The 27,002-nt window shown below is 37.3% G+C and overlaps 2 protein-coding genes across 9 annotated transcripts in view; one reads left to right on the forward strand and one right to left on the reverse strand.

The window, feature by feature from the left end:
• FAM229B (family with sequence similarity 229 member B) overlaps positions 1-27,002 on the forward strand; it is a 79,750-nt gene that overhangs the window by 24,269 nt on the left and 28,479 nt on the right. For 2 of the 3 annotated variants that reach the window (XR_010134340.1, XR_010134339.1), the window contains exons 4-5: positions 4,876-5,036; positions 8,190-8,311. The gene's annotated coding sequence lies outside the window, so the exon portion shown is untranslated. Of the gene's footprint in view, positions 1-4,875; positions 5,037-8,189; positions 8,312-27,002 lie in introns of those variants that run through there. The other variant, XM_055391551.2, reaches the window with a different exon arrangement.
• LAMA4 (laminin subunit alpha 4) overlaps positions 1-27,002 on the reverse strand; it is a 189,690-nt gene that overhangs the window by 1,894 nt on the left and 160,794 nt on the right. For all 6 annotated transcript variants that reach the window (XM_055391543.2, XM_055391544.2, XM_055391545.2 and 3 more), the window contains exons 25-38: positions 25,092-25,223; positions 23,434-23,576; positions 22,312-22,450; positions 21,716-21,853; positions 19,931-20,064; positions 18,846-19,010; positions 17,888-18,041; positions 10,982-11,169; positions 9,250-9,439; positions 8,123-8,278; positions 6,723-6,882; positions 4,849-4,979; positions 3,649-3,742; positions 3,062-3,181 (exon numbers count right to left, since the gene is read on the reverse strand). In XM_055391543.2, coding sequence (XP_055247518.1) covers positions 3,062-3,181; positions 3,649-3,742; positions 4,849-4,979; positions 6,723-6,882; positions 8,123-8,278; positions 9,250-9,439; positions 10,982-11,169; positions 17,888-18,041; positions 18,846-19,010; positions 19,931-20,064; positions 21,716-21,853; positions 22,312-22,450; positions 23,434-23,576; positions 25,092-25,223 — 2,044 coding nt within the window. The remainder of the gene's footprint in view (positions 1-3,061; positions 3,182-3,648; positions 3,743-4,848; positions 4,980-6,722; positions 6,883-8,122; positions 8,279-9,249; positions 9,440-10,981; positions 11,170-17,887; positions 18,042-18,845; positions 19,011-19,930; positions 20,065-21,715; positions 21,854-22,311; positions 22,451-23,433; positions 23,577-25,091; positions 25,224-27,002) is intronic.

The raw sequence follows: 27,002 nt of genomic DNA on the forward strand, positions 1-27,002 counted from the left end.
GGGCTACATTAACAAAACCTTTTTATTTTATTATTATTATTATTTTGAGACAGAGTCTCACTTTGTGGCCCAGGCTAGAGTGCAGTGGTGTGATCTGTGCTCACTATAGTCTCCAGTTCCTGGGTTCAAGTGATTCCGCTGCCTCAGCCTCCTGAGTAGCTGGAGGGATTACAGGCACTCACCACCACACTCAGCTATTTTTTTATCTTTAATAGAGATGGGGTTTCGCCATGTTGGCCAGGCTGGTCTCCACCTCCTGAGCTCAAGTGATCCACCCACCTTGGCCTCCCAAAGTGCTAGTATTACAGGCGCGAGCCACCATATCCGGCAGAAAAAAATTCTTTGATTTTTAATTTTGATTTTAAAATTATCACACACTAAAGTTGACTTTTTTGGTGTGTAGTTCTAGGAATTTTATGCGTTAGCTTTTTATGGATAGAAATAATGAGTCACCAGAGTTCTGAGTGGTATTCTTGGAGAATCCAGTGCATTTAGGGGTTTTATTTAGCCTAATTTCTTTAGCTATCCTCTTAATGCCTGGTTTCTGATGTGATTTTAGTGGAATTAATCTTGAACAGCTCAAAATGATATAATTAATTACATTTCATCTTAAAGTATAGTTGCTTTTATTCTAGGCTTGCTGGCATAATTCTTAGATGGATTTAAAAGCTGCAGTGGTGCAGTGGGCTGGTGGTTACGCCCTTCTGGCCTGCTAGCTCCTGTGCTGGCTCATTAACTAAAGTTTGCTATTCATTCTATGTTTCAGGCAGGCTGAATTTGGCTTTAGGTACATCTTGCCTGTCCAGTCTGTAGGGCTTAGCAACTCTTGTAGTGAGGGATGATGGCAGTGTGTGAGGCTGGGATCAGACTGTGAAAGCAAACAAACAAACAAAAACCAAAGAGAAATATCTGTTTGAAAGATGTAGTAAGCACGTTGGGTGGCATAGTGAAGGACAAATACTCCAACTTCCATGAGGGAGGGCCATGCTTGTTTTGTCCACCTCCCAAAGCCTAGCACAATGCTTAATAGACAATCCATGCTGTGTGTTGGATATAGTCATGTTCCCTGCCATCGAGGAATGCACTTCTTAGTTTCAACAATATTCTGTGCTAAGTGCTACAACAGCAGTATGTGTATACATCCTAGGGGGAAAGGGGCGTGTTGTAAGTAAAAGTCTGAGCTGAGTCCTAAAGGTCAATAGGAGTTAGAATGGGGAGGAATAGGAGAAGTTGTTTCTTAATAAAGGTACTAGGGGAGGAAAGGAAGAATATTTCCCAGAAATTGAGGCCCAGTTCCCTTATGGAAAGGCCCGGAGCAAAGAGACCATCGTTGAACATTTAGGAGCTGCAAGTCCCAGAAGGTGTGGGGAGATCCTGAAGGCAGGGACAAGGAGGAGACAGATGATCAAGGAGCTTGCATGCTATGGTGAATTTAATCCTGGAGGCCCTTGGGAACCTGTGAAACATTTTAAACTGTGTTGTGATTTCTGGAGGGAAGCAATGTGCAGAAATATGCACTCATGTGAGACTTTTTCATGCTGCACCTGCATGAAGTGCCGTGCTGGCCTTTGCCAGAATCCTTTCAAAGCTGAAGTCAGGAACAGGGAGAGGACTGGGGAATGGAGAGGGGAGTGGAAGCAGGAGACAAAGGAGGAGAAGAGTTGCTTTGCGAGGGTCTCAAATATTTCTTTTCACACTGGGTTACCATTATTGTCAATACTAGTATTTGAAAAATTCAGACAAAGAAGAGTGCTTAGTTGTTAACTATTTTTGGAGTACCCAAGGTCAGATGCTTAATTTTATCTGTGCTTCTTGCTCTCTTCTTTAAAGCATTGTCTGTCTTTATGGGTCAGTCTAAAAATAATCTGTTAGAAGATTATTAAAATCTCCACCAAGCCAAGCACAGAAAGACAAATATCATGTGTCCTCACTCACATATATGAGCTTAAGAAGTAAATCTCATGGAGAGAGGTAGAGAGTAGTTGGTAGTTACTAGAGGCTGGGAAGGGAAGGGGGAAGAAGGAGATGAAAATAACTTGGTTAATGGGTACAAAAATACAGTCAGAAGGAATAATTTCTAGAATTTCATAGTACAATAGGGAAATTATAATTAAGGCTAATTTATTGTGCATTTCAAAATAGCTAGAAGAGAAGAATTGTAATGTTACCAACACAAAGAAAAGATAAATGTTTTAGGTGGTGGATATTGCAATTATCCTGATTTGATCATTATACATTGTATACAGGTATCAAAATATCACATGTACCCCCAAAATATGTACAACTATGATATGTCAATTAAAAACTCCCCACCAAGTTCCAGCTGCAAAAGCTGGGTTATTTCCCTTTTAAATCCCACTCCCCAGCCATAGCATTCAGGTTTTCCAAGTTAGTGAAATGTGTAAAAACAAATGCATTCAATATGAGGACATGGTCCTTGCTTCAGAGGTTTAAAACAATTGGGGTGTTTGTGTGTTGTCCATAAGTGTCCTGTCACCATCGGGGATTATACACTATTCTTGGCAGATGACAGCAGCAGTGACTGATGATGTTTACAGAATTGCAGCTGGGAACCTTTCTGAGGGAATGTCACTACCAATGGACAACAGCTTATGGTCTGCAGCTGTTTTTGCAGTTCAGACTAATCATGGACCGAACTGTGCATTTTTTCCTACTGAGGAAGGGGAGCAACTAACAGCAAACTTGATCCTCCAAAGTTCTCAGATCCTACTGTAGTGTTAGTCAATGAGTTTTCTTTGTGTTAGAGATAAAATAAGAGTATGTGTTTCACTGTGTGTATGTGTGTGGCGGGCACTTAAAAGGGAAAGGAAAGAAAAAAATAAGCAAATATGGCAAGGGAGAGTAATAGCCACTGGCTGGAATGCTGGGGTCTAGTTCTTACATGTCACTTTATTGTGCCTTTTCCATTTAAACAACACTGTATATAAAATCCTTTGAGTAACTAGGTGCATCATGAAAACACATGGCTCAATTCTACAATAACAATTGTGAGAACTCAGTTTTTTGGATTGGGAACTTTTCCTTTTTAAACAACACTTACCTGGAACACCTCCAACAAACACAGGCTCCCTGTGATCAATTGGTTTTGGATTCAGGGGTCCAACCACGTGGTTCACTTCAGAGTCCACATCCAACTGAACCACATTAGAATCTCTAATAACTGAAATGCAGGGCAAAGACTGGTCATAAGTGGCACTGGAGTGATGAATTTTTAACCTGAGAAAGACTATTTATCACAGCAATTGCTTTTATTTATTCCAGAATAAAATCCACACTTTCTTCTATATTATTAAAATCATCAATGATGTCTAACAATGTCTAACCAAGAGATTACTGTAACATTTTCCTTAGAAAGGGAGAATATTTAGAATATTCTTGTGCTACTTTTTTTTGCCCTATAAGTTATGCATTATTGAAGCAACCCCTTAACACAATTTTGCAGCATTCATATTTTGAAATCACATGTGGATTCAGTATACACATAATAGTATAATAACATGATTTTCTTTTCTTGGATACTTTTAGACTGTCATGCATTACCTATCATATAAGTGATAGCCTAAGTTCTGCCAGATCATAATCTTACAGTTGGGTGTGCAGGCTCCCCAGGGCAGTCAGTTTTCTCACCTGTAATTCTGTGCCATCTGCCATCACAGAGACTCTGCTTGGGTGTTACTGAGGTGGAAAAATCTCTGATGCCATTATTGACTTTCACTATGACCTGCAAAAGATAGGACACATTGTATGATTTAGTTTGTCCTCATTGTGATAAAACTGAATTTCTTAAATAATTTACAACAGTGAAGCAATACTTCAACAAATATTCACACATGATTAGCTTTGCAGTTTGAACACAAGGGGTCACTCTTTGGCAGCCTATAGAAATAGGTTCAATTGGGGGTGCTCTTTGGGGAGAGAACAAAGTGACTTCATAGGGCAGAAAATTGCGAGAGAGGGACAATAAGAAATAGAATAAATCCCTTTAATTTCTAAAGATTGAGTGTGTTATACAAAGCAGGTTGAAGTATTGGTGAAGAACATGGACTTTGAAGCTAGACAGCCAGTCTCCTATTTAACTTACTCTCTGCCCCAGTTTTCTCGTTTGTAAATTAAAAGCGATACTGTTACCTACATCATGGAGATAATTGGGAGGATTAAATGAGTTAATCTAGGTAAAGCTTAGAATAGTACCCAACAAATAGTAAACACCAAGTAGGGATACATTTTATTGTGATGGCTCAATATAATTTAATAGAATGTACTAGAACCCAAATAAAAATCTGTTATGTTAAGTTAGCAGCATCAATGAAAATATACTTTTCTCTTAATATTTATTTGAATACTTCCATGAATATTCTTTAGTAGTAGGATGAAAGTGGCATTACAACATAATTTTTTATTTCTATCAATTGAGAATAATATGTATAGTATATATACATATCTAGTACACATACATATATCTGATATACATACATATTATAGATATTTAGAAAGATGTTTTAATGTTTGTTGATTTTGATAGTTATGTTTGCTGATTCCGTTTGGTGAAAAAAAGTTCTTCTCATTCTTCTCTTAAAACTATGTTGTTATTAGTGATTTTTTTGATAGTTTTGCTATATTTTTATGACTCTTTGTTTTAACCAAATCAACTTTCAACATAGGAAGCTGAATCCAAATATTGCCCACATTTACATTTCATGTTATAGCTTTCCTATATTTCTTTTCAGTTAGGAAAGATTGATGAAATAATTCTGTGAAATAAATCTGCTTCAGATCTAGAATCCAAGGTCAGATGAGACAAATTGTTAAACATTTTTCAGACACTACCTGTCCATTTTTCATGTGAACATTTAGGTACTCCCCATTGACACTGTGGCCGTGGACCAGGGTTCCGGAACTGCTTCTGGGACGGACTTCAAATGCAATTTCAAACTTCAATCCAATATTGAAAGATTCATCTGTGGAGAGAAACACTATAAACTCCCAAGAACAGCAAGATCGTATTTGTAACTATGGTGTGATTTTGTAATTATATATCTTTTTATCTGTTTTTGAAAGTTTGATGCATTTTTTAACAGATAAGTAGAAAGTGGCTTTTCCATGTCAAACTCACTGTGGAAAGCTCTGTGGGGAACCAAGATAACTAATGCATCAATCCTGTTGTGGGGTGTGAGGCTGGCAACAGCACACAAAATATGTGTTATGGGAGCTCAGGGGAGGAGAAATTAATTCCAAGTAGCAGCAGCACTACTGAGTATTTCACAAGTGAGGAGGACAGGGCAATCTGGGCAGAGGAAGTAGACTCAACACAGGAACAGAGGCCGGAATGCTTGGAGAGCACTGTGAAGGCCACTGTGGCTGGACTGTCCCTGCCAGGGGAGAAGGAGGCATGGTGAGTGGGAGCCACACTGGGAAGGGCTCTAGTGGTGAAGTATGGAAGTTAGGCTTTATTTTAGTCACTGAGCAAGACAGCTGTCTTGATCAGACCTGTATTTTAAAATAATTATTAAACAGAAACCTAACTGGTGCCAGTGCTGTACAGCATTTCAGAGGAGAAAGAGCAGAGAAAGTATTTAGGAGCTGTTACTGAGGTGATCCAATAAAATTCTTATTAAGAATAGTTGTGTTTACTCCAAGAGACTCATTGCAAACCAGGGCATCTAAGTAATGTTCATTTAATGTATCCTATAAATCATTTAAAATTTTTTCCTGTTATTAGTTAGTGCTCATGGAGTAGTATATAAATTGTGCAGTTTGCTCTGTATTCCCAGCTGTCCAAACCGTTAAGAGTTCTTATCACTGAAATTCCATGAAAGGCTGAGAATTGTAAGTGTAGGTGTTTTAGTGTAGGGGTAAAGATGGGTGAGGCAGGAAAGTAAAATCATGAGCTAAACAGAGAGGAAATACTACCTGTGGGTGTTCTGCTGGATATGGTGGTGGTTTAAAAAGTATACTTGGCTGCAGTGTAATTTCTTTATTCAGGGGATGTGCAAAGTACCTAAGTGCCTTGAGAGCAGGGAACATGCAGCTTTATACCCTTTCCTATCCTAATTCCGGGCACTTATTCTGGTGTCTTCCTCACACCCAGCGATTGCTCCATAGAATATTCTTGGAATGAATTAGATGATGATTGCGTGTAGTCTGCTAGGATTTTATTTATTTTTAGAACTGTTATGTCCCATCATCTGGCATAGGGACTGCCTTACGGGAGGCATACAATAAAAACTGAATGAGTGAGAGAGTAATGGTCAAGGAGAATAATAAAAAGCCAGAAATAAAAATTTCTGAAGGATAACGTTGTCTGCTGGTGTTGCAAGTCATGGGGAGAAAGTGGGACTTCCTTTAGTAGGACAATGGTTCATGCCAAGAAGGAGCAGAGCAAGACCTTAAGGAGCAAGGTGGCCAAAAACTGACATGGATCAGGCCACGGAGCAGCACAGACATTCTAAAGGAGCCCAGGTGGTCTTCATCCAGAAGTTTGGCAGCTGTGGAGAAGCCTGGTCAGGGAGAGTATACAGGGATGGGGACTGCATGTATGGTTTGGAGTGCAGGAGGGAGAAAGGTGGTTCTTGTGGGAAGAGGTCATCTTCTAGGGCTGAGTTTGGCATTCTTAAGTTTTAACTCTGGGCCTGATATTCCCTGTTAGCCATCTCCAGGAAGAAGCATTTCATGACTCATATTTTTAACATGACTAATGTTACCTAGAACCACGTATCCTCCTTCTGTTGAAAAGTAAGTTCCTGTTTCCATGGGGCCTTCAAAGCAAGGGGTCACACTGAATGTCTGAGAAGCAGAGGTGATGGAGGCCCCATTGAGCTGGAGATTGCTGAGACAGCCACTAAAACTGTAGATGGAGTTAATCTGAGGGAAGAAGATATTTCTTAAAATCAATTTTCTCAACACAAATGCACCAAGGGGAAGCAAAATGAGGGGGTTTGAGTCCTGAAGGAAACCACGTAATTCCTTGTTTTATTTATTTCAGATATCTGAATGATCAGTACTTTCCTGGATAGTTGCTTTTTAACTGGTTGTTTGAAGCTGGAATTTTGTATTTGATAATGTCAACCTGTGGTAATTAAGCTATGGACATTTTTATGTTACACTTTGACACAATAAGTTGCAGCTGTGGTTTTCAAACTGCATATTTAGAAGTATCCTAGTTTTCCCTCAAGAATGACAGCTGTGCCAAGATCACCTAAGGCTGATGAGGGCTAGCAAAGTTCTTTACTTAAATCTACCATAGCCAAATAAACAGCAGAAAGCTTTCATTTCTGGTTTCATGAGCTGTTTTTGTGGTTGAGAATTTATCATATCACAGGACATGAAACTTGGGCCACTTAAGGTAACTGATTTTGTACTGCATTTGGACATTTTAAAAAAGAGATTGCCATGGAATTGGGGCTGCTTATCTAAAATCTAATTATAATGTAAACTATCTTTTTTGCTTCATCTACATATATTAATAGGTCTTAGAAATTATTTTTAACATTGCTAAAATCCAACCTATATTTATGTTAAGAAAAATTTAGTCCTTTGATGCATTCCTTTTATTGCTAAATTTTTTATAAGTGCAATATTTTTAATTTTTAAATTACACAAATAATACTTTTCTACTATATTCTCACTTCTCCCCAGGGCAACCACATTTCCTTATACATTTACAAATTGTGTGTGTGTGTGTGTGTGTGTGTGTAAGAAAAATGGGATTGTAGTTTGCATAATGACCTGAAACTTTTTTTTCACTCAATAATGTATAATGCAATGATTTGCTTTCTTTTTTGTTATGTCTTTACATTAAAAGTATGGGTACTTCCTGAACAAATAAGATCTCCTTGAGACATAAATTTTCATGATAATTTATGCCTCTGAAACTTTTTCATTTCACATCTACCTTAGAATCGAAAGATTACTTCTGACTTTGTAATGCCACAGGGCAGACAGGCAGCCCATAAGACAGTACTTACTTTGATATCCCATTTCCAGAAAACTACAGTTTTACTGGTGCTAGTTTCTAGTTTCCTAATCTGTGAGACGAGGGCCTCAATTGGAGGATCTTCTGGCTCTAATGGTCAATGGCTCTACCTGGTCATGCTTGGCTTACCTGAACATTTTTCACAGCCTTTCCAGGAGCCACACCTCCCAAATAAATGGGACCCTTGATTTTCCAGGTAGCTTCAGTAGGAGGAAGACTTTCTTCTAGGACTCGAAGACCATCAATTACCAGTCGGCCACTGCTCCTTTCTCGAATAAATATCACCTGGATGAAGAGAAGGACAATAGCACATCTCAGGTACATTCCAAGATTGCAGAAAAGGCTGTGTTTCCTCTTCTTCCAACTTTGCTATTGCAATGCTGTGGGAAATCTTCAGAAAGTTTATTTTTAAAATGGCCCCATCTCTGAAGGTCAGGAGTTTATCTCTTCTGTTTAGTAGGCTTCTGGCAATGCAGTTTTTGGAATGGCAGAAACTTTATCCCTCATTTGATTCTGTTTTGTGATACAGCATATGCCTTTATTGTGAGCTGTCTCCAGGCCTCTTTGCTTTATATGCATAGGTGTATTTTTTTCCTGCTCATCTTCCATTTACCACTTCAGGTATTAGAGGAAGTGATCTATATATTTTCTGACCTCTAGATAGAATGATTTAAAGCTTAATTTCTGAATATAGCTTATGTTTTTCCATGTTCTCTATGAAGCTTTTCCCAGTTAACCAGGCCACGTATAGACAGAACAGGCCATATGTTCTCTCCCACTTAAACTTCTTGTGATTAATTGTAATGCATGTTACATTGCTTACTCTTGACATTACATACCCACCAATTTCTTTCAATATTTATCTGCTACCACTGTGGTATCCTATCTTCCTAACTGATTTACTATTCACTTTGTATCTTCCACAGCTTAGCCAATAAAAGACACTCAATAATAATTGTTGAAAAGTAAAAACCTATTGGCAGTAGAAAATAAGTGAGAAATCATTAAAAACCAAATTTCAGTTTATGTTGACCACTGATCCTTTGGTTAAAATAATTACGCTCAGCCTGTGTCTCTTTTTAAATAGTATGCTTCAAGACTTTTATAAGGAATACAATTTTTTGAAATTGAATTCTGAGTGTGCAGCAGCAGAATTTTAAAATGGATATTTCTAGAGAGAGTAATGGAGGCCCATTAGTGTCCATTTGACAATGGTAGCTATTTGCTGGTAATGCTGTTCTCTGCCTTCAACTTACATCATGCCACAGGCCATCATTGTATTTCTCCTGGCTTCTAATCTTCAGTTTCTTGTGACCAACATTAAACATGTAAACCAAGCGGCCATGGGCCAAAAATAGAGTCATGAAGTCATTCTCTTCTTGATCTGAGACATAGAAGATCATACCATGGGAGGAACGAGTTCTCAGACGAATGGAAAACTGAGATCTGGTAAATGAAAAGAAAGGGATTACCGTATGTAAAATGAGACTGAGGATAATCTCTAACTTCTTAAAATAATACAGTGTAAGGAAGAATAAATAGGTAGCCATTCTATCTAATCCCAAGCAACATTATTCCACACTTAGTATTATTAATGAATATTAAATTAGCATGGCTAGTTCAAAAATGTAAATTCTTCTCTACTTCCTTATACAACAAGGATGTATCCCACATTTGAGGAAATGTTGTTTCAGTTAAGGATCTTACTGTGTCTTGCTTTGAAAATATGGCTGCAGGCTGGGTGCCATGGCTCAGGCCTATAATCCCAGCAATTTGGGAGGATCACTTGAGCCTGGGAGTTCAAGACCAGCAAGGCAGGAGGATCACTTGAGCCTGGGAGTTCAAGACCAGCTTGGGCAACATAGTGGAACCCCGTCTCTACAAAAAATTTTAAAAAATTAGCCAGGGATGGTGGTGCACACCTGTAGTCCCAGCTACTTGGGAGGCTAAGGTGGGAAGATCACTTGAGCCTGGGAGGTTGCGGCCGCAGTGAGCCGTGATCATGCCACTGCCCTCCAGCCTGGGTGACAGAGCAAGACCTTGTCTCAAAAAAAAAAAAAAAAGGCTGCAATTTAGTAAAAATATGTATGTTAAAGAAGCTTATCCATGTGGACAAAATACTAGTGAATAATACAAATAATATCAGTTGTGCGCTATCTAAAACACAGACTAAAATTTTTTCCCAGTAAAAATTAATTAATGGATACCACATGTAAAAAGCAGCCACCCGAGTGTGTAGAAATTAAACAAAACCTTCTAGAAATTTAGCCTCAGGCTATGGATAAGATACATTTATTAGGTTAACTTCTAGTTTGATTAACTCTAAATTCTTCCTGAAAAATACAAAATACTGATTCTGCCTATTAGGCAGGTAGCAAATTATAAGGTATCAGAGATTTCTTATTGAATACTTTGCCTCTATGAATGTTTGACAGAGCTATGTAAGACCTATATAAAAATATTTGGGTGCTAAAACTGTAAAAATAATTCTTCTGTAATATCAGATAACCTGGAGATTTGTGAAATACTGGAAAGAGGCGATGGGGTTGGAGATAGCTGGAGGGTCATAGACATACAAGTGTATTTGTATTTTCAATGCCTTTCCTTATTAACCTTCTAGCAGTTCGAATGCACTCCCATTTACAATCTGAAAGCAATTTGTATGGGAGAGGGAGGGGGATATCAAGGTTAGATGATGAGTCATTTGAAACTTGCTCCATCTTCCTTTCCTTGATTGTCTTTTCTTTTTGATCAAATACAGTGTCCTGGAAGAATACTGTTTTATGAACCTTACAATTGGAAAGTCACAGAGAATATAATTCTTTTGATAGCATAAATCATGTACTATTTAGTATTTATTTTGATGATAACATAATAGGATTAAGGTGGCACAGAAAGGAAAGATAGGAAAAAACGATGACATGTGACAAACAAAGATGGAGCCCAGCCATGTCATTAGGAATCTAGGAGTATAGTGTGTTACTTTACTTTGCACCAAAATCTCCTTTTAAGTGTTCAAACTCTTGGCGGCTGTTGGCTGTTCCTCCATATTGATAGGCGTGCTCTATTGCTCTAGGGCTGTTGGAAAGGTGGCAATGAGAGTTTCTTGGAGTATTCCACTCTGGGAGTTTCAGGGCAACAGGATCCCATGAAGGTGCATCTTTACTTTTCCCTCCCTATAAAAGTAAACCAAATTAAGGGATAAAAGTGACATACTAGCAACAAAAAGTAATTTGTGATGTCCTCATCATTAATAAGGATAAAAAATTGTATATTATTTGTGCATTTTCCATTCATGGAACATTAGGTCCCCTCTCTTTCCTACCTCTAGCCCCATGAGCAAATGACAACAGTAGCTGCAGCAGTAACATCAACAACATAGTATGTTAACTAACCCCAAATTCTTCTGCATGGTAGTAAAGCAAAGTTAAACTGAAGCTATAGAGAAAACTGCTCTATCATTTAAATTAAGTGCACATCTTAAATAATAGTGAAAAGTGGCAAAGTTGGCAATTAAAATGACCCTGAATCAATCAACAAAATCCTCATATAAGAAACAATATTAATGTTACTTTAATACACAGATTATTACTTATGCATGTTGTGTAAAAAGTTAACACAGCAACATCTTCAAAATACTTAAGGATATTTTTGGTGATAGGATATGTAGCAGAATTTTATGTGACAGGATATAAAACAATTTTTAAACACATTGTGCTCTTAAAATTGCATGGCCGATGCTAAAATTTAGAGTTGTGCAAGTATAGGCTAATATTTAATTATTAGTTTCAATTTCTGAAGCAAAATAAAAGTAAATGCAAATAAATTCAAGTATTTAGTCATTTATTCAAGCAAATGTTTAGTGACTATCGAATGGGTAGAAGTAAAGGGGAAGGAAATCCATGATTATACATGCCTCCCGTGGGTGGCATGTAGTGGGGAATAGAATGTGAATGAGAAATGATTCCTGTTTTTTAAGGAACTGAAAATTAATTGGAGAAACAGTTATAATAGCAAATTGGAAAACAGGTTGGTGCCAGATAGGACCTTAGATGATTGCTGGAAGTTTTGTTTTTTAGGTGATGAGGAGCCACACATCCTCGTCCTGCTTTCAAAGCAGGGAGGGAGTGGCCTGCTCTGACCCACCTAGGAAGACAGCTTGTAACAAGGAAGGCCTGATAGAAGAGGAAATGTGTGGCAGCAGGGAGGACAGAGGCAGGATTAGATACGAAAATTCAGGATTACTGAATGCGCACTCACAGGCAACAGACAAGATGAGAGAGAGGATTAGATAAGAAAAGTTCTGGTTGAGGATTACTGAATGAGCATACACCTTTAGTCCCCGCCTCCTTATTCCCATTGAAATGTCAGAACTATATACATAAAAATAAATCCACAGCAGTCCTGGAAATCTAGGAGGGTTTTTACTGGCAGAACCAAGCCATGTGGAATTTCTGGAAGATATAAAGTAGATTGGAACAGATGGACAATAAAACCCTTAATCTCATAAGGGCAAAAGACAAGACCCCCCCCCACACAAAAAATAGTGTTTTAGCTAAATCTCAGAATTACTTTCAAAATCTAGATCTGATTTTGGGCAGAGGGCAGGTTAATTAATTAAAGGACAGATGAGCTGTGCCAGTGTCTCTTGCTCTCAGGGCAGCAGCTCGTGCAGTTGGATTTTGGCAGTGGAGACTCTCACAGTGGTGGTTAGGTTGGAGAGAGGTGGGAGCTCGTAGACTCTCATGTCCTAAAGGAAAGCCCACCTGGTTCCACCATTCCCTCTTCCCTTCTTTATGCAGTTGTCAGGACTCATAACCTGATTTTTACTGCCACAGAAACAAGGTTTCTCTCTTGGATGGAGGAAATATACCCAGCCACCAATACTTTTTGGTCCAGGCTCTCACCTACAGATAATGGCCATAGCTTCAAGCCGTAGGTGGGCAGAATGGGCTGGAGTAGGGCTGCCAGGAGATTCTTTAATTCTAATGTCTTAGGAAAATTTCCCCAAATCCATGCTCTATTTCAATCCCAGTGGAGTAATATGCTTTATGATAGGAGATATGATCACCTTTGTCTCAGTGAAAGGCCCAGCTGGAAATACTTTGCACAGGGCCTGTAGTGAGGGTGAGAGAACAGAGTGAGAGTGAGGGTAGAGGACTTTCCCCAACTCTGGCTGCTTCCTGTTTTCTCCATTTGGATGGAAAGGATCTCACGCTTTCTTAGTCAGTGTATCCACTTAGCTCTAGGTGCTCAGTGAAGCACAGGGTTATTTGAAACAGAACACTCAATTTACCAGCCTTGCCTTACTCTGCTTCAATGTGGGAATACATGACTATGTAGGCTGCATCACTCATCTGCTGCAAAAATCAATAAACTCGGGTGTCTTTATATATGGCAACCAAATATGCTAATTCTTCTGCAGATAGACATTCACACTCTTAGTAATGATAAAATAGCCAAGTTATAACTTAATTACTTTATACCATACAACACCGAGACTCAGTTTATTATCCTAAGATGGGTATGTGTATGGTGATTCTCAATGAACTCCACTAGACTTTGGCTTTACCAGTGTAATTTTTTGTTTTCTCTGTGGGCCTATTAGTTGCAATCCCACTGATAGTACCAGTTCAATTTAGTAAGATTCTTTTGTGTCAGATAACAGCCAAGCTAGTTGAGCTACTGAAGAAAAAGACGGCAATGTGTTATAAGGATATAGGGGTATCTTTTTTTTTTTTTGAGACAGTTTTGCTCTTGTTGCCCAGGCTGGAGTGCAGTGGCGCGATGTCGGCTCACTGCAAACTCTGCCTTCCAGGTTCAAGCGATTCTCCTGCCTCAGCCTCCCGAGTAGCTGGGATTACAGGCATGCACCACCATGCCCAGCTAATTTTTGTATTTTTAGTAGAGACGGGGTTTCACCATGTTGGCCAGGCTGGTCTCAATCTCCTGACCTCTTTTTCCACCTGCCTTGGCCTCCCAAAGTGCTGGGATTACAGGCGTGAGCCACCGCACCTGGCCAGGGTATCTTAAACAATCTAAGATAGGATAGTATTGTGGTGTCCCAGCAGGGGCTAGAATCAATTGGAAAGCTAGAAGGAATCAAGGCACTCCCTTTCTGGAGGTTTCTGATTTCTCAGAGCATCTCTTTTCATTTTTCTTTCTCAGCAGGATAGCTTTTTGCCTTTCACTCTATGAAGGAGCTTTTTTTCCTCTGTGTATAATTAACATAATGCCCTTAGGTTTACATGATTTCTGTTCAATGGCCAGCTCAGGCTAATGTCTCTAGGTTCTAAGTTTCCAAGGAAGAGAATCTGATAGCCCAGCTTCGTGCACGTGATCTACCCTGGTCCAGTGATCTATATCCAGGGAAGTGAGGTCGTGCATCTAAAACACAGGGCCTGCCCGCTAGCTCAGAAATCAGTTCTTAGAGAAGAGAGTGGTTTGCCAGATACCTTAGCATGATGTCTGTTACAATACCTGAAATGTTCATTATTAAACACCAAATGAGAAACTTTTCCCAGTTAAATTTGAAACATAAACATTGTTAAAGAAATTTAAGGCTGGAACATAGGTGATAAGACAGGTATTCACAAATACCATAGGGAACTAGAAATCAATGTTACCTTTTTGGAAAGCAATTTGCCTTGATTCAGTAATTCTGCCTCTGGGAATCTATCTTAAAGATTTGTTCAGCAACATACTCAAAGATTTACCTACAAAGATCTTTGGCTATAAAAGGAGAAAACTAGAAGCAACTGAAAGTCTATTAATGGTTAAATGAATATAGTAAGTGAATAAAATGGGATATTAGGAAGTGATTGTGAAAATAAATTATTACAATCCCAATTGCTTTGATGCAGCCTTGATGAAAATTTAGGTCAGAGGCCATACATTTTTCTTGGTAGCTATTTATGAAGCTGTTGAAACAAGGGTCAATATAAGAAAAGATTAGCAAATGTTGACATTCTAGTTACCATAAAATATAATTGAAATCTATGGTGATTCTGTATCTTATTATTACAAAGTCAAGTTTCTGTCTAACACTATTTACCATAAAGGTTAACAAGTTTCCTATAATATGGAAAAGCTTGTGTTAGTAGGGCTGTTGATTATAACCTTGAGATTGAATGTTTGTTGGGAAATCACAGTTGATAGACAACTTAATTTAGAAAACTGTGTTTATTTAAAGGGGTAACTGTGTTTGCTTGAGAAGGTTGATGTCCCTCATCAGCCTGTAATGTTAATCTGCTGCCTATGAACCTCTGACCAGTGTTCAAGTGTCAGATAAAAAAATTTTCAGGATAAATCTTTTAGCATCAATGTATGAGGGTAACGGCAAGACTCTATTAGAATTTTATAGTATACTCTGAAAACTCCTTCATAGTATCTTCCAGCAAAATCCTTCATGAGAATCAATGAAATTATCTGTCTTCCATGTCAAACTCAGGAAGAGATCCTAAGAAACTACTAAGTTTTAATTATACACACACAAAATTATTTTGTTAACATTGATAAAGCAGTCATGTATGAACAAAGGAGAAGTTTCAAGAGGATTGAAAAAAGTAGTCCACATATGCTCAAATATATGGAAAATGTCAAGATATAATGGTCAGTGAAAAACCATCAGAATGGAGAAGCTGGTGGAGACACTTCCCTCTTGCTGATGGTCCAGAAGCCAGCCTTGGAAGGCAATCAGTTCTTCCCCTGAAAAGATGTTCAACCTCACTAGCATTCAAAGAAATGCAAACTAAAACCTCAATTTGTCCATCAGGATTGCAAAATTATAGAAATTTGATTATATTCATTGTTGACAATAGTGTGGGACAATATGTTCTTTCAAATGCTGTTTGTGGGAGTGTAAATTGGCATTGCCTCAATATTGAAAATGCATATTCCCTTGAGCCAAGCAATTTTACTTTTAGGAACCAATCCTCCAGAATACTCATAAGGCTCTATAGAGATATAACCACTAATATTCACTGAATCTTTACTATATGCCTTGTGCTATGCTAAGTGCATATCATTTCATGCATTAACTCATTTAGTTTTTGTTACAACCCTATGATGCAGATAGCTGTGTATGTATTGAACACCTATTATATGCATTGTTCTGAGTGCTTATTATATGTCAGGGAACAAAATGAATGAGCTTGCATTTTAGTAGAGGAGACGGACAATAAATAATAAACATAATAAAGAAAGCATGCTAATAAATTAAAATATAAGGACTATGAAAAAAGAATAGAAAGAGGCAAAAGAGCAGTATTACTGGTAGGAGGTAGGAGGCAGGCTGCAGTATTCAATAGGGTGTCAATGTAGGTCATTGAACAGGTGAAAGTTGAACAATTGTAGAAGGAGGAGAAGTTGTCTGTGCAGATACTTGGGAGAAGCATGATCCAAGCAGAAGGGAAGCCTTAATAAAGAACCTAAGGTAGGAGTACACGTGGCCCATTCTAGGAATAGTTGGGAGGCCAGTATGGGGAGAAGAGTGAGGGAGGTGGGCAAGTAGGAGGAGATGAACTCAGGGTAAGGCATGGATCACATAGGGCCTCTTACAAATTGTGGTGCCTTGGGCTTTTACTCGGAGTGTAGTCGGGGGGCCATTTGAGCACAGTAGTGACATGATATGATTTATGTTTATAAGGATCTGACTGTAGGATTGAGAATAGGCTATCAGGGAACAAGGTGGAAGCAAGGAGACCTGCTGGGAGGTGATGCAGTTACTCAGATGAGAGTTGTTGGTGGCAAGGGCCAGGCTGGGAACACTGACACCTGAGCACACTCTTAAAATTGGATCATGAAAGAGGTGGGGAGGGTTAAACTGATAGAATTAGAAGGGATTAAGGGTCCCACTTGTAATGAAGGAAAATAATGTACACAGTTGAAGTAAATGAATGAGAAAGAATAGTAGTCAGGATGGAATTTTAGAACTCAAGATTTTGATAATGGAGTAGCTTTAGCCGACGTCACAGACCAACTGTGCATGTGAGTGGTTGAAGTGAAGGTCCAGGAAGGGGGGGAAAAACCAGGGTAAGATCAGAAACTTGAATAATTTCCATGATTGTGACAAAAGCCTAAAATTGTTACACAAAAGCAAATGATACTGGAGAATTATAGTACTAAATAATATGTATTATTTATACAAACTGTTAAGCACAGGGACATTTCAACCATTGTAAGGGAAACCATTGTAAGTTGGAAGTATGAATAAATAGCTGATTCAGACTGTTCATTGGAACAAGAACTGATGCAACAAACACGGATGAGCCTGGAGGACATTATGTTAAGTGAAATAAGGCAGGCACAGAAAGACAAATACTGCATGTTATCATAAGTGGGAGCTAAAAATGTTGAGTTCACAGGAGACTAGAACTGTGGTTATCAGAGGCTGGGAAGGGCAGCGGCGGGAGGAGGATAGGCTGAGGTTGGTTAATGTGTACCAAATTACAGCTAGATAGGAGGAAATTGTTCTGTGTCTCTATAGTATGGTAGAGTGACTATAGTTAACAATAACTTATTGTATATTTCCAAATAGCTAGAAGAGATGATTTTGAATGTTCCCAACACAAAGAAATAATAAATGTTTGAGATAATAGACATGCTATCACTCTGATTTGATTTTTGCACATTATATACATGTATTGAAAGATCACTCTGTACCCCATACATTTGTGCAATTATTACATGTCAGTAAAAAATAAAAACTGCTTCTATAACAAAGAATTAATGCAACAAATCTGGTAAACTAGAATATGTGATACTGCAAGAATCCCATCTTTCCTATGTACGTAGTTGCAAAGTATCAAGTAAATTCTCTAAAACAGCAGTGTCTAGAACTGTGTGCATGGAAAATGATGACAATTAGGAAGTCAGAACGGCATTATCTTTTACCTTTTTATTCTGACTTGCTTTAGGCTTGGATAAATTTTTTCCTTTTTTATGGAGGAGAAACAATGGTGAAGACTCAATGGGACACTCATAAAGAGAAGTGTGGACCTTTTCAGTATACCGTTGGAAATCTTCAACCTCCACATCTCTATCCACCCTGTGTTTGTAACAGAGGAAAAAATAAATATTAAAAATATTGTTCAGAATTACATGATGAAAATTATGGAAGTCAAAGAGCTTTGGCAATTAAAATGTGTGTGTGTGTGTGTGCATATGTGTGTGTGTGTGTATGTGTGATGGGTCCTTACCCATCAACCACTCTTAACCAGAACCCTTTAAATTAACATTCAACCTGTTAATAACTATGTGCCTGGCATCACATATTTATAATAATGAATATCTTTTCCCTCAACACACTCTGGATGATTGGAACTGCCTCTGTTTCTTAATCTATATTAAATTCCTCCCTTGCTTGTTCTTGTACTCAAGGAACCCCTATTGTCTTTGTTAAGGACCTAGATTAATAGCTTTCTTTAAAATCATGCATTAAATTAAGACTTTTGTAAACCTCTGGGTATGTTACTCTGTCATTAATGATAAGTACAAAAATAATTGCATCTAATATTTATAGCTTGCTGTATGCCAGACACTGTACAAGTTGCTTTATGTGCATTATCTTCTCATTTACCCTCCATGACAAACCTACCAAGCAGGCACCATTATTATCTGCATTTTCAGGTGAAGAAATGAAGGCTTACTTAGTCAAGGTCATATGGAAATTAAAGGGCAAAGAACCTACACAGAAACCCAAGTATGACAGTTTCTCAAGCACATAAAAGCTTTTAATTACTATCCCCTAATGCCTCAGATACATTTCATAGTTCTCAGTTTTAATATTTTTGCTGTTGTCTTGATTTTATTTATCAATCATGCAGATTCATTAATAATAAAAATATTATACCTGGTAAAGTAGGCATTACTTATGCAGCCAGTGAAATTAGCATACTGAGCACTGATTGGTGAGCCACCGAAGTAAAACTTCTTTTCACTTGCTTGTGTCTGTTCTGTTTTCCCTTTGGTAGGATTCTTACTCCCAACTCTGCTTTTATCTACTATCAGTTCATATCTGCAAAAGAAAAAGGCTTCTTTACACACCACAGAGCTAGCATTTTACCTTGACCCACTCTAGGTTGGATAAGCAGGTTTTCTCATGAAATTGAAATGGAACATGTGGTTAATGAAAAGACAGCGAGTTGCCAAACTCTTCATGAGGCCCAGGATAAAATGGTTGGATATTTCTATATACAAAAAAGATCCTCCAAACCAGGATTGGAATTTAAACCCGTAAGGCAAGAAATTCAGATGACTAGTCATCAGCATTATTTTTGTGTGTATGTGTGTGTGTGTGTGTGTGTATAAAACAGAGCATACCTTATGATGATCACTTAATCACATTTGTGGAAGACCATTTTCATGGCAAAGCACATTAGATTATTTTGATCCTTACTGGAAGTGGGGCCCAGAAAAAGCCTACTCATGTTTTCTATGTCCACAAAAGTGGACATAGGATAGCAGCAGAGGTTCATTTCTTATTCCAGAAAACTTTCTTATTATGAAAAATAAATTCAGTATTATCTATTTTAAAGATGAAGTTCGAGCTTTTAAAATGCCATAAATGTTGCATTCTCAACTGTTTGACTCAAGGTCTAAACAAGACCAATATTTGCTGAGCTCCTTCTATGTGCAAAATACTGCACTCCGTTCAGTAGGTAATATTAGTAGGCATTTCCCTCAAGGAGATTATAACCTATTGTTTTACTGGAAAAAGAACCATTATATTTAGTTTAAGAAATTTCATAGTGATTTATTTTACATGTCTTGGAAACTAATAGCAATATTTTTTTGAGGAAGATAAGTTGTTCCTTCTAGCATTTTTGTTTTAACATTAGAAAAGGTATAGGACAGCCTGTTATTCATAGTGGTTTTTGACATAATCATGTCCCACAAATAGACATGGTGGAAAGAATATGAAGTGAGGAGCTATACCTTGTGGGTGAGACAGAGCTAATGACGAAGTGGGACAGCCCATCATTGTACTGCTTATCTACTGACTGAACTTTGATTCCCTTTACATCCATGACGACAGTACCATTATCCAGTGAGATGGAGAACACGTCTGACTGAAATGCAAGCACAGGCATGTAAGTAGGGAGTCTAGGGATCCAAAAGACGGAAATGTTTTCAACATTTACTGAATGGTATTGCTTAAAGGCAATATGGTGTGTAGGAAATTTGCTTGTAAAATAATTTCTATAAATAACAACCAAGAATACCTTATTGCTTGTACTGGTATTGCTTATAAAATTAGACACAGTTCAGTAGAAAAATGTATCTCCTATATTTCCAACTGAAAATTTTTGGTGACTTTGTTATGCTGAGAGTTGTCAACCCAGTCTCAGTTACTTTCCTACTTTCAATCTCACTTTTAATCCCTTCGAATAGATGATATTTGGGTCTCCTTGGGGATGTAGCTAGATGACTAGGCAAGGGTTAATTTACTAGTTTTGCTTTTTAAAATCTTTCACTTTTTCATCTAGAGGCAGAAGAGACATTTTTAAAAGCAAGTTAGCTCTTCTTATCTGAATTTGCTTATTGCTTGTCTTAAAATATTTGGCAAGTGTTAATCTTGCTTATCTTTCCTTATATGGGCACCAACTTCTTAAGTCTGCCCTCAAAATAGACTACTTTTTATGGGCAAAAAGTGTTATTTAACTAACCAGCGTAGTCTGAGGCAGGTTTGGGTCAGAAGTTCTACAAAATGCTTTGGGTAAATTCTCACAAATTCTACTGATTCCAATTAAATTGGATATAAATGTGTCAGATGCAGGTAATATATATGAAAAGTGAAAGCTGCTTTCAGAAGTTATGTGATGACCTGGCACATCAGTGTATATATTGATGATGACCTTTTCAGAGACCCATCAGTTGGATCTTACAGTCACCAATCCTCTACAGACCTTAGTTTATTCTTGAAATAACATATCTTTATAAGCTGAGCTCAAATGCTCTGTAGCAAATCTAAGAGAAGTATGTATGTTCTTTTTACTCTTTTATAAATTAAATCACAAATGTGTTTGTTCATTGCATACAAACAGGGACTCTTAAGAATTTTTGTGCCAGAAACACCTTTGGCATTTTGGTAACAGATAGGGACCGCTTCATAAAATAATGTTTTTAAATGTATGAAACAAAACATATAATAATACAAAGGAAACTAATCATATTGAAATACAGGTTTCAAAATATTAAAATAATCTGTGATATTATTATAACTTTTTAATTAAGGCATTAAATAATAAGATTCCATAGCAGACCTAATAACATTAGAAGCAGCAATGAGCAAAAATGACATTCTGAGATTTCTGTGACAATTGTAATGTGAAACAAAAAAATCTGTGATTTCTATTAATGACAAAGTCACAGGTACTGGTAATACTACTGTGGTGTGTTGCCTAGAGTCATAATCAAAGAAAATGATCAATTTCAGTGAGAGAAAATAAAGATGTAATCTTTTCCCATTAAGTCCACAGACCCCCCTGAATTCTATCCATGAACCCTTGGGGGTGGGTCTATGAATTCCAGGTTAGGAACTTCTGATATACAATACATATAATATTTTATAAAGTGTTTGAAATGAGGCATTCTGTGTGTCTACGTGTGAGTCAAAATTAATCTGAATAGAAAATCACTTCTAACATGCATTACAAATTATTTTTAATAGGCAAAACAATTATCACAAAGAAGTTTCCTCAGAGAAAAACAAATACTTACCCCTGAAGCATAATAGAATAGTAACCCATTTGGTTGTAATGTTCGGAAATTAAAACCTCCTTCAAAGCCATCAAAGAAAGATATTTTCTGAATTGAAGCAATGAAGCTCTGTCCATTGAAATATGCTCTGCGAGATATCTGTGTGCCAAAACAAGTGGAGATAGTGTTTTTGAGAATTATCAAATGCTTAAAACTATCAATGTTTCACATACGGAGGGCCTTGCCTGTTAGTTTCTACATAAATAGTTTATTTTCCCACTTCTGGTCTATGTTGGAATTCAGGCATACACCAGGAGCTCCTCTGAGAGATGGGGTTTCATCTTTTCCACTGACTCCAACCTGAGTGAACAATGATGCTAGCATACCCTCTCTGGGTGTTGGATGCCCCACCGATGGAAAACTGAAGCAAATGAACAAGTCACAGAGGAACCCCATGCACAAGAGCCCTTCTAGCTTAATGGTTCTTCTTTCTGGTGGTGGCAGAAAGGAACCCAAGGTGTACCTAGGATCAGAGAGAAGCTGAAAAGAGCTTTTCCAGCTTTTGAGAGTGATAAGTATTGTGTGTATTAAAAAGCTTTTGACTGAGTGGTTCTTACAAGTGAGTCTTCTGGGCAACCATAACCAACTCCCAGGGTTTCTGTCTGCTCCAGTAAATTGAAGTCCTTCTTTTGGAACTGGAAGCCCTTCATGCATCCTCTGAAGTTGATATCTAGGGGAAGGTGTGCTCTGAGGGCCCTGGAAAAGAAAGTCAGCCTCACTGATACAGCCATGATGATGATGTTACCCTGCATATGTGGGCTATGGAATTTGCATTTATTTATAGTCATTTGTAATGGCTTTATAATCATTCATATTCTCATGCTTTCTTTGATAGGCACACAGCAATGTCTAATCTTTGCCTATAGAAGAGTTTTGTTCTACGGCAAGCCAATTTGTTCCTTATAGTTTTCAAAATGCTGTAACTTACATTATCTCATTTTATCTTTATAACAATTCACTGAAATAGATGGAGATGCTATTATTTCCCTTTAGCAGATGACTATTAGGTTGAATCATAGGAACTAACACGTTACACAGAAATATAATCAATTCTTAGTAATTTCACAGGGTTTAACGTAATGAAACTAAGAAATGAAACTAAGAAATAAATTATTCTCTTATGTCACAAGCGATGTTAGGATTTGAACACAGGTCTTCAGACTTTTATTAATCCACGTCGTTAATGAATCCATTTTGGCATTATTTCCAACACATCTGTAATCAACAAAGTTTAGGGGAGTGTCTTAATGTTTCATTATACATAATACACAACCCTTTGGATAACCTTAAAAATTTGTGCAGCTCAGATGCTATTGGAGAGTTCAAAATGGGTTTAAGGCTAAAGCAAAAGTAAATGGACAAATGCTGTTTTGTCTTCACACAATACACATGTTCCACCCTTCCTATTATTGATGAGAAATACTGCATTAGATCATGTTCTAAGAGTAATACAATAATTGAAGAAATCTGTGATTACATGTATGCGATGCTAATTTCAGGAGGTCCTGAGGACTGACTGCAGAGGGCCTGAAGGCCCTCTGTGCCTTCCCTGTGCCTGTGCCTGTCCCTGTGTGTAAAAGTAGCAAGTAAGGGTGCGTACACTGTTACTAGACCTCTCCTGGATGTTGCCAGCCCAGTACATTGCTAGGAACAAACAGCTACTTAACAAAAAGCCTTACCTGGATTGTAAGATTTCTGGAGGAGCTCCTCCAATGTATATATCTGTAAAAGGTATTTTCATCTTTTCATTATCCATGCTCTTGACATGCCTTCTGTCAACTACCAAGATCATCTTCTTATCATTGTGGTAAATGATTGAGATCTGGGAGAGATAATATATAGTAAGCCTTGATTAACTATTTAATATTCAGTTCTTTGATGACTTCTATATATTTTAATTCTCCTGGCTATACTAGCTGTTCTTCCATGCCTTTGTGCTTGTTTGTTCACAAAATGGGGAATAGATAGATTTTCTTTTCTCACAGACTTGAAAACTCTTGCTTCTACAAGCAGCAGTTCACACTTTCTGGGAAAGGAGGTCTGTATGAAGAGAGAGCCAGCCCAAGAAAAATTTTGCGATTAGACCCATTGTTTCCTCCTGCTCCTTCTGAGAGGATTCAGGAAAGAACTATAAACAGGTGCCACCATTCTCTTTTTTTTAAAAAACAACTTTATTCAAGTCTAGTTGATATACAAAGAACTACACATATTTTATGTATACAATTTGATGAGCTTGGACATATGCAAACACTCATATCATCTTACAATCAAGGTAAGAGACATATCACACATTTCCCAGCATTTCCTTGTGTCCCTTTGTGGTGTGTGTGTGTGTGTGTGAGCATGTGTGTTACGCACACCTAACATGAGATCTATCCTAAATAAATTTTAAATTAGTTTTAACTATAGGCTCCATGCTGTACAGCAGATTTCGAGAACTTACTCACCTAGCACAACTGAAACTTTATACACATTGAACAGCAATTTCTTATTTCCCCATCCCCTAACCCCTGGTGACCCCTATTGTATTCCCAAGCAGGTGCCTTCTGGAATCTAGATTGCATGTTACCAGGTGTAATTTTTTTGGTGACACAGTGAGCAGTTCTAATGAATCTGCAAAAATGCTAGTCAGAGAAATAGTTAAAATATTCTTTTATTGTAAACCATTCTCATGAGGCTATGGACTTTGAACTGAAAAGGGAAATACAGTCTCCTACCCTTCGCATTTTGGTTCAACTTAAAAGATATTATGCCTTGTATACACTTTATTAAGTTGTATATTTAAAATAGTTAATGAAAATGGATGAAGTATATTTTCAGTAGTCTGCACATCTGTTTCAAAACTAAAGGGGATTCTTTGTGAGTTCTCTTTATAAGGAAAACTGTGCTAGTATTTTCTAAATTCTGGATAAGTGGTTTAAAAGGAAATTCTGTATTTACTTATATGTATTCTTGTTAAATTTGGTGGGGCTCAAAGGATAAGCAAAAAAAGGCTGTGTATCTACACTCTGGCTCATTCAACAAATGTATAGAAGTATCCTGTAGGAATACCAATTGAGATATTTAAGATTAATAGAAGCCTTCTGGTTAATTAAGCAATTAAAAGGAATCTTTCAGTGACTTTTAAATTGGAACATCAACAGGACAAATACGTCCATTGTTTTAAAGCAAATGTTTTCCTGGGGTTGAGAAGATGAGGGTCCTTCAGTTGCTCTTTAGATATGAAAGTTCTCAGTTTATTTACCATCCTGCCTGTCTCATTTGACTGCCTGATTAGATCAACAGATCTAAGTATAAAAAACAAAAACAAAACCAACCAAACTACAATGATTTGTACCTCATGGTATTTTGCATCATTAATTTGAGCTTTCTTTAACGTATCTTCAAGATGCACAGGGCCACTGCTGAATCCAAAATCATAGAACACATGTAGGTAACCATTGCGCATTTCCAGTCTGAAAAACATACTCTGAGGAGAGAAAGAAATTGTAAGATAGGAACATCTGTTATGTGAGTAGAGTCAGATTTAGCTGAATTTGAGAAATAAGACTGTATTCTTTATTATTGGAACTATTTGAAGACTAAGAAAGTCTCATGAAATTCTTATGAAATAAAAGTGACAATGTCTGGGAGTGGTGGCTCACACCTGTAATCCCAGTACTCTGGGAGGCCGAGGCAGGTGGATCACTTGAGGCCAGGAGTTTGAGACCAGCCTGGCCAACATGGCAAAACCTTATCTCTACTAAAAATACAAAAACTAGCCAGGCGTGGTGGTAGGCACCTGTAATCCCAGCTACTCGGGGGGCTGAGGCAAGAGAATCGCTTGAACCCGGGAGGTGGAAGTTACAGTGAGCTGAGATTGTGCCACTGCACTCCAGCCTGGGCTATAGAACGAGCCTCTGTCTCAAAAAAAAAAAAAAAAAAAGTGACAACTACTTCCATATCAGCAGCTATTTCTCTTATTAATACATAAAAGTTAATATTTATACACAGTGTAAAAATTCTTCTGTTTTCATTCTACTTTCTGAGTTAATGGATGAAGTTTTAAGTCTACATTATTGCCTTTTAAGAAAATCTTGAAAATAGAGTATAGTATACCATGTTTATTCAACCGCCTTGTCTTTAGGAAACTTTTAAAAATTATAACAGGCCAACAGATGTGTCTGCATTTATTTTAGGTGAAAATTAGTAAAATTAAAAAATAATTTCAAGGTATACTGAAAAGAATTCTTCCATATTATCAGCAAATATGGATTTAAAAAAAGAAGGCCATTGCTGTATTGTTTTGAAACACTGGATTTATGTAAATAAATATAGAATTATTATGCACTTGGAACACATGATGTTTAAGAATCAAAGAAATTTTTTAACACTCAATTTACTGGAGGTTTGCTTGTTTCAGAAGATAGTTCATAGATACAAGAAGTCAATGGATTTGAAAAATAAAGCATTGTGGCAAGGTCCCTATTCTATAGGAAGTGATCTCCTGAGTGGAGTTTGTACATTCCTGGGAGTGTGGAAAGCAACCTACTGGAGTTTAGGAAGAAAATATTTCAACTTCTATTTATACTAATTTAAAAAAACCTGAAATAGAGAAGAAAATATCTCAACATCCATTTATACTCACTAAAAAATCTAAAATAGAGAAAGAAACTAACTTTTAATATTTAACACATGAATTATTGACTCTGGGCCTTCATTTTATCCTTTTGTCAGACTTTCACAAAATTCACATAATATGTGTGGCTTCCCAAGAGGGGTTCCACACTTGAAGGGTTGAAGGTAGCTCCTCATCCATTTCTTTGCTTCTAGCCTATTGCAATTTATTGCAGTTTACGTGTGGCTAGTTATATGGATTTAAGGCTGATATAACCGAAATAATAGAATATTTACACTCATTTTGTATTGAGATGTAGAGTGATGTGAAAACATTTTGAGACACACAGATATTTGCTGGCTACTTCCTACAAATTTCTGAAAATGCTGTCAAGTTTATAGAGGGTTACACATTTTTCTTTGTAACATGAATTATTCTAAATTTGTTGAACTTTATTTGTGATGACAAATATCTGACAGTAGTATGAATCCTACCAGTTATTTCAAAAAAGAAACATACTGTCACATCAATGTAAGGGTATTATCATAATAATGGATGAGAAAGTAACTTTTTCTCTTTTTTTTTTGAGGACGGTTATACTGTGGAGAGATGGTTTTTAAAAAATATGTTTGGGAATTTTTCTATTGTTGC

Source organism: Gorilla gorilla, chromosome 5, assembly GCF_029281585.2.
Source record: "Gorilla gorilla gorilla isolate KB3781 chromosome 5, NHGRI_mGorGor1-v2.1_pri, whole genome shotgun sequence".
NCBI classification, from domain to species: Eukaryota; Metazoa; Chordata; class Mammalia; order Primates; family Hominidae; genus Gorilla; species Gorilla gorilla.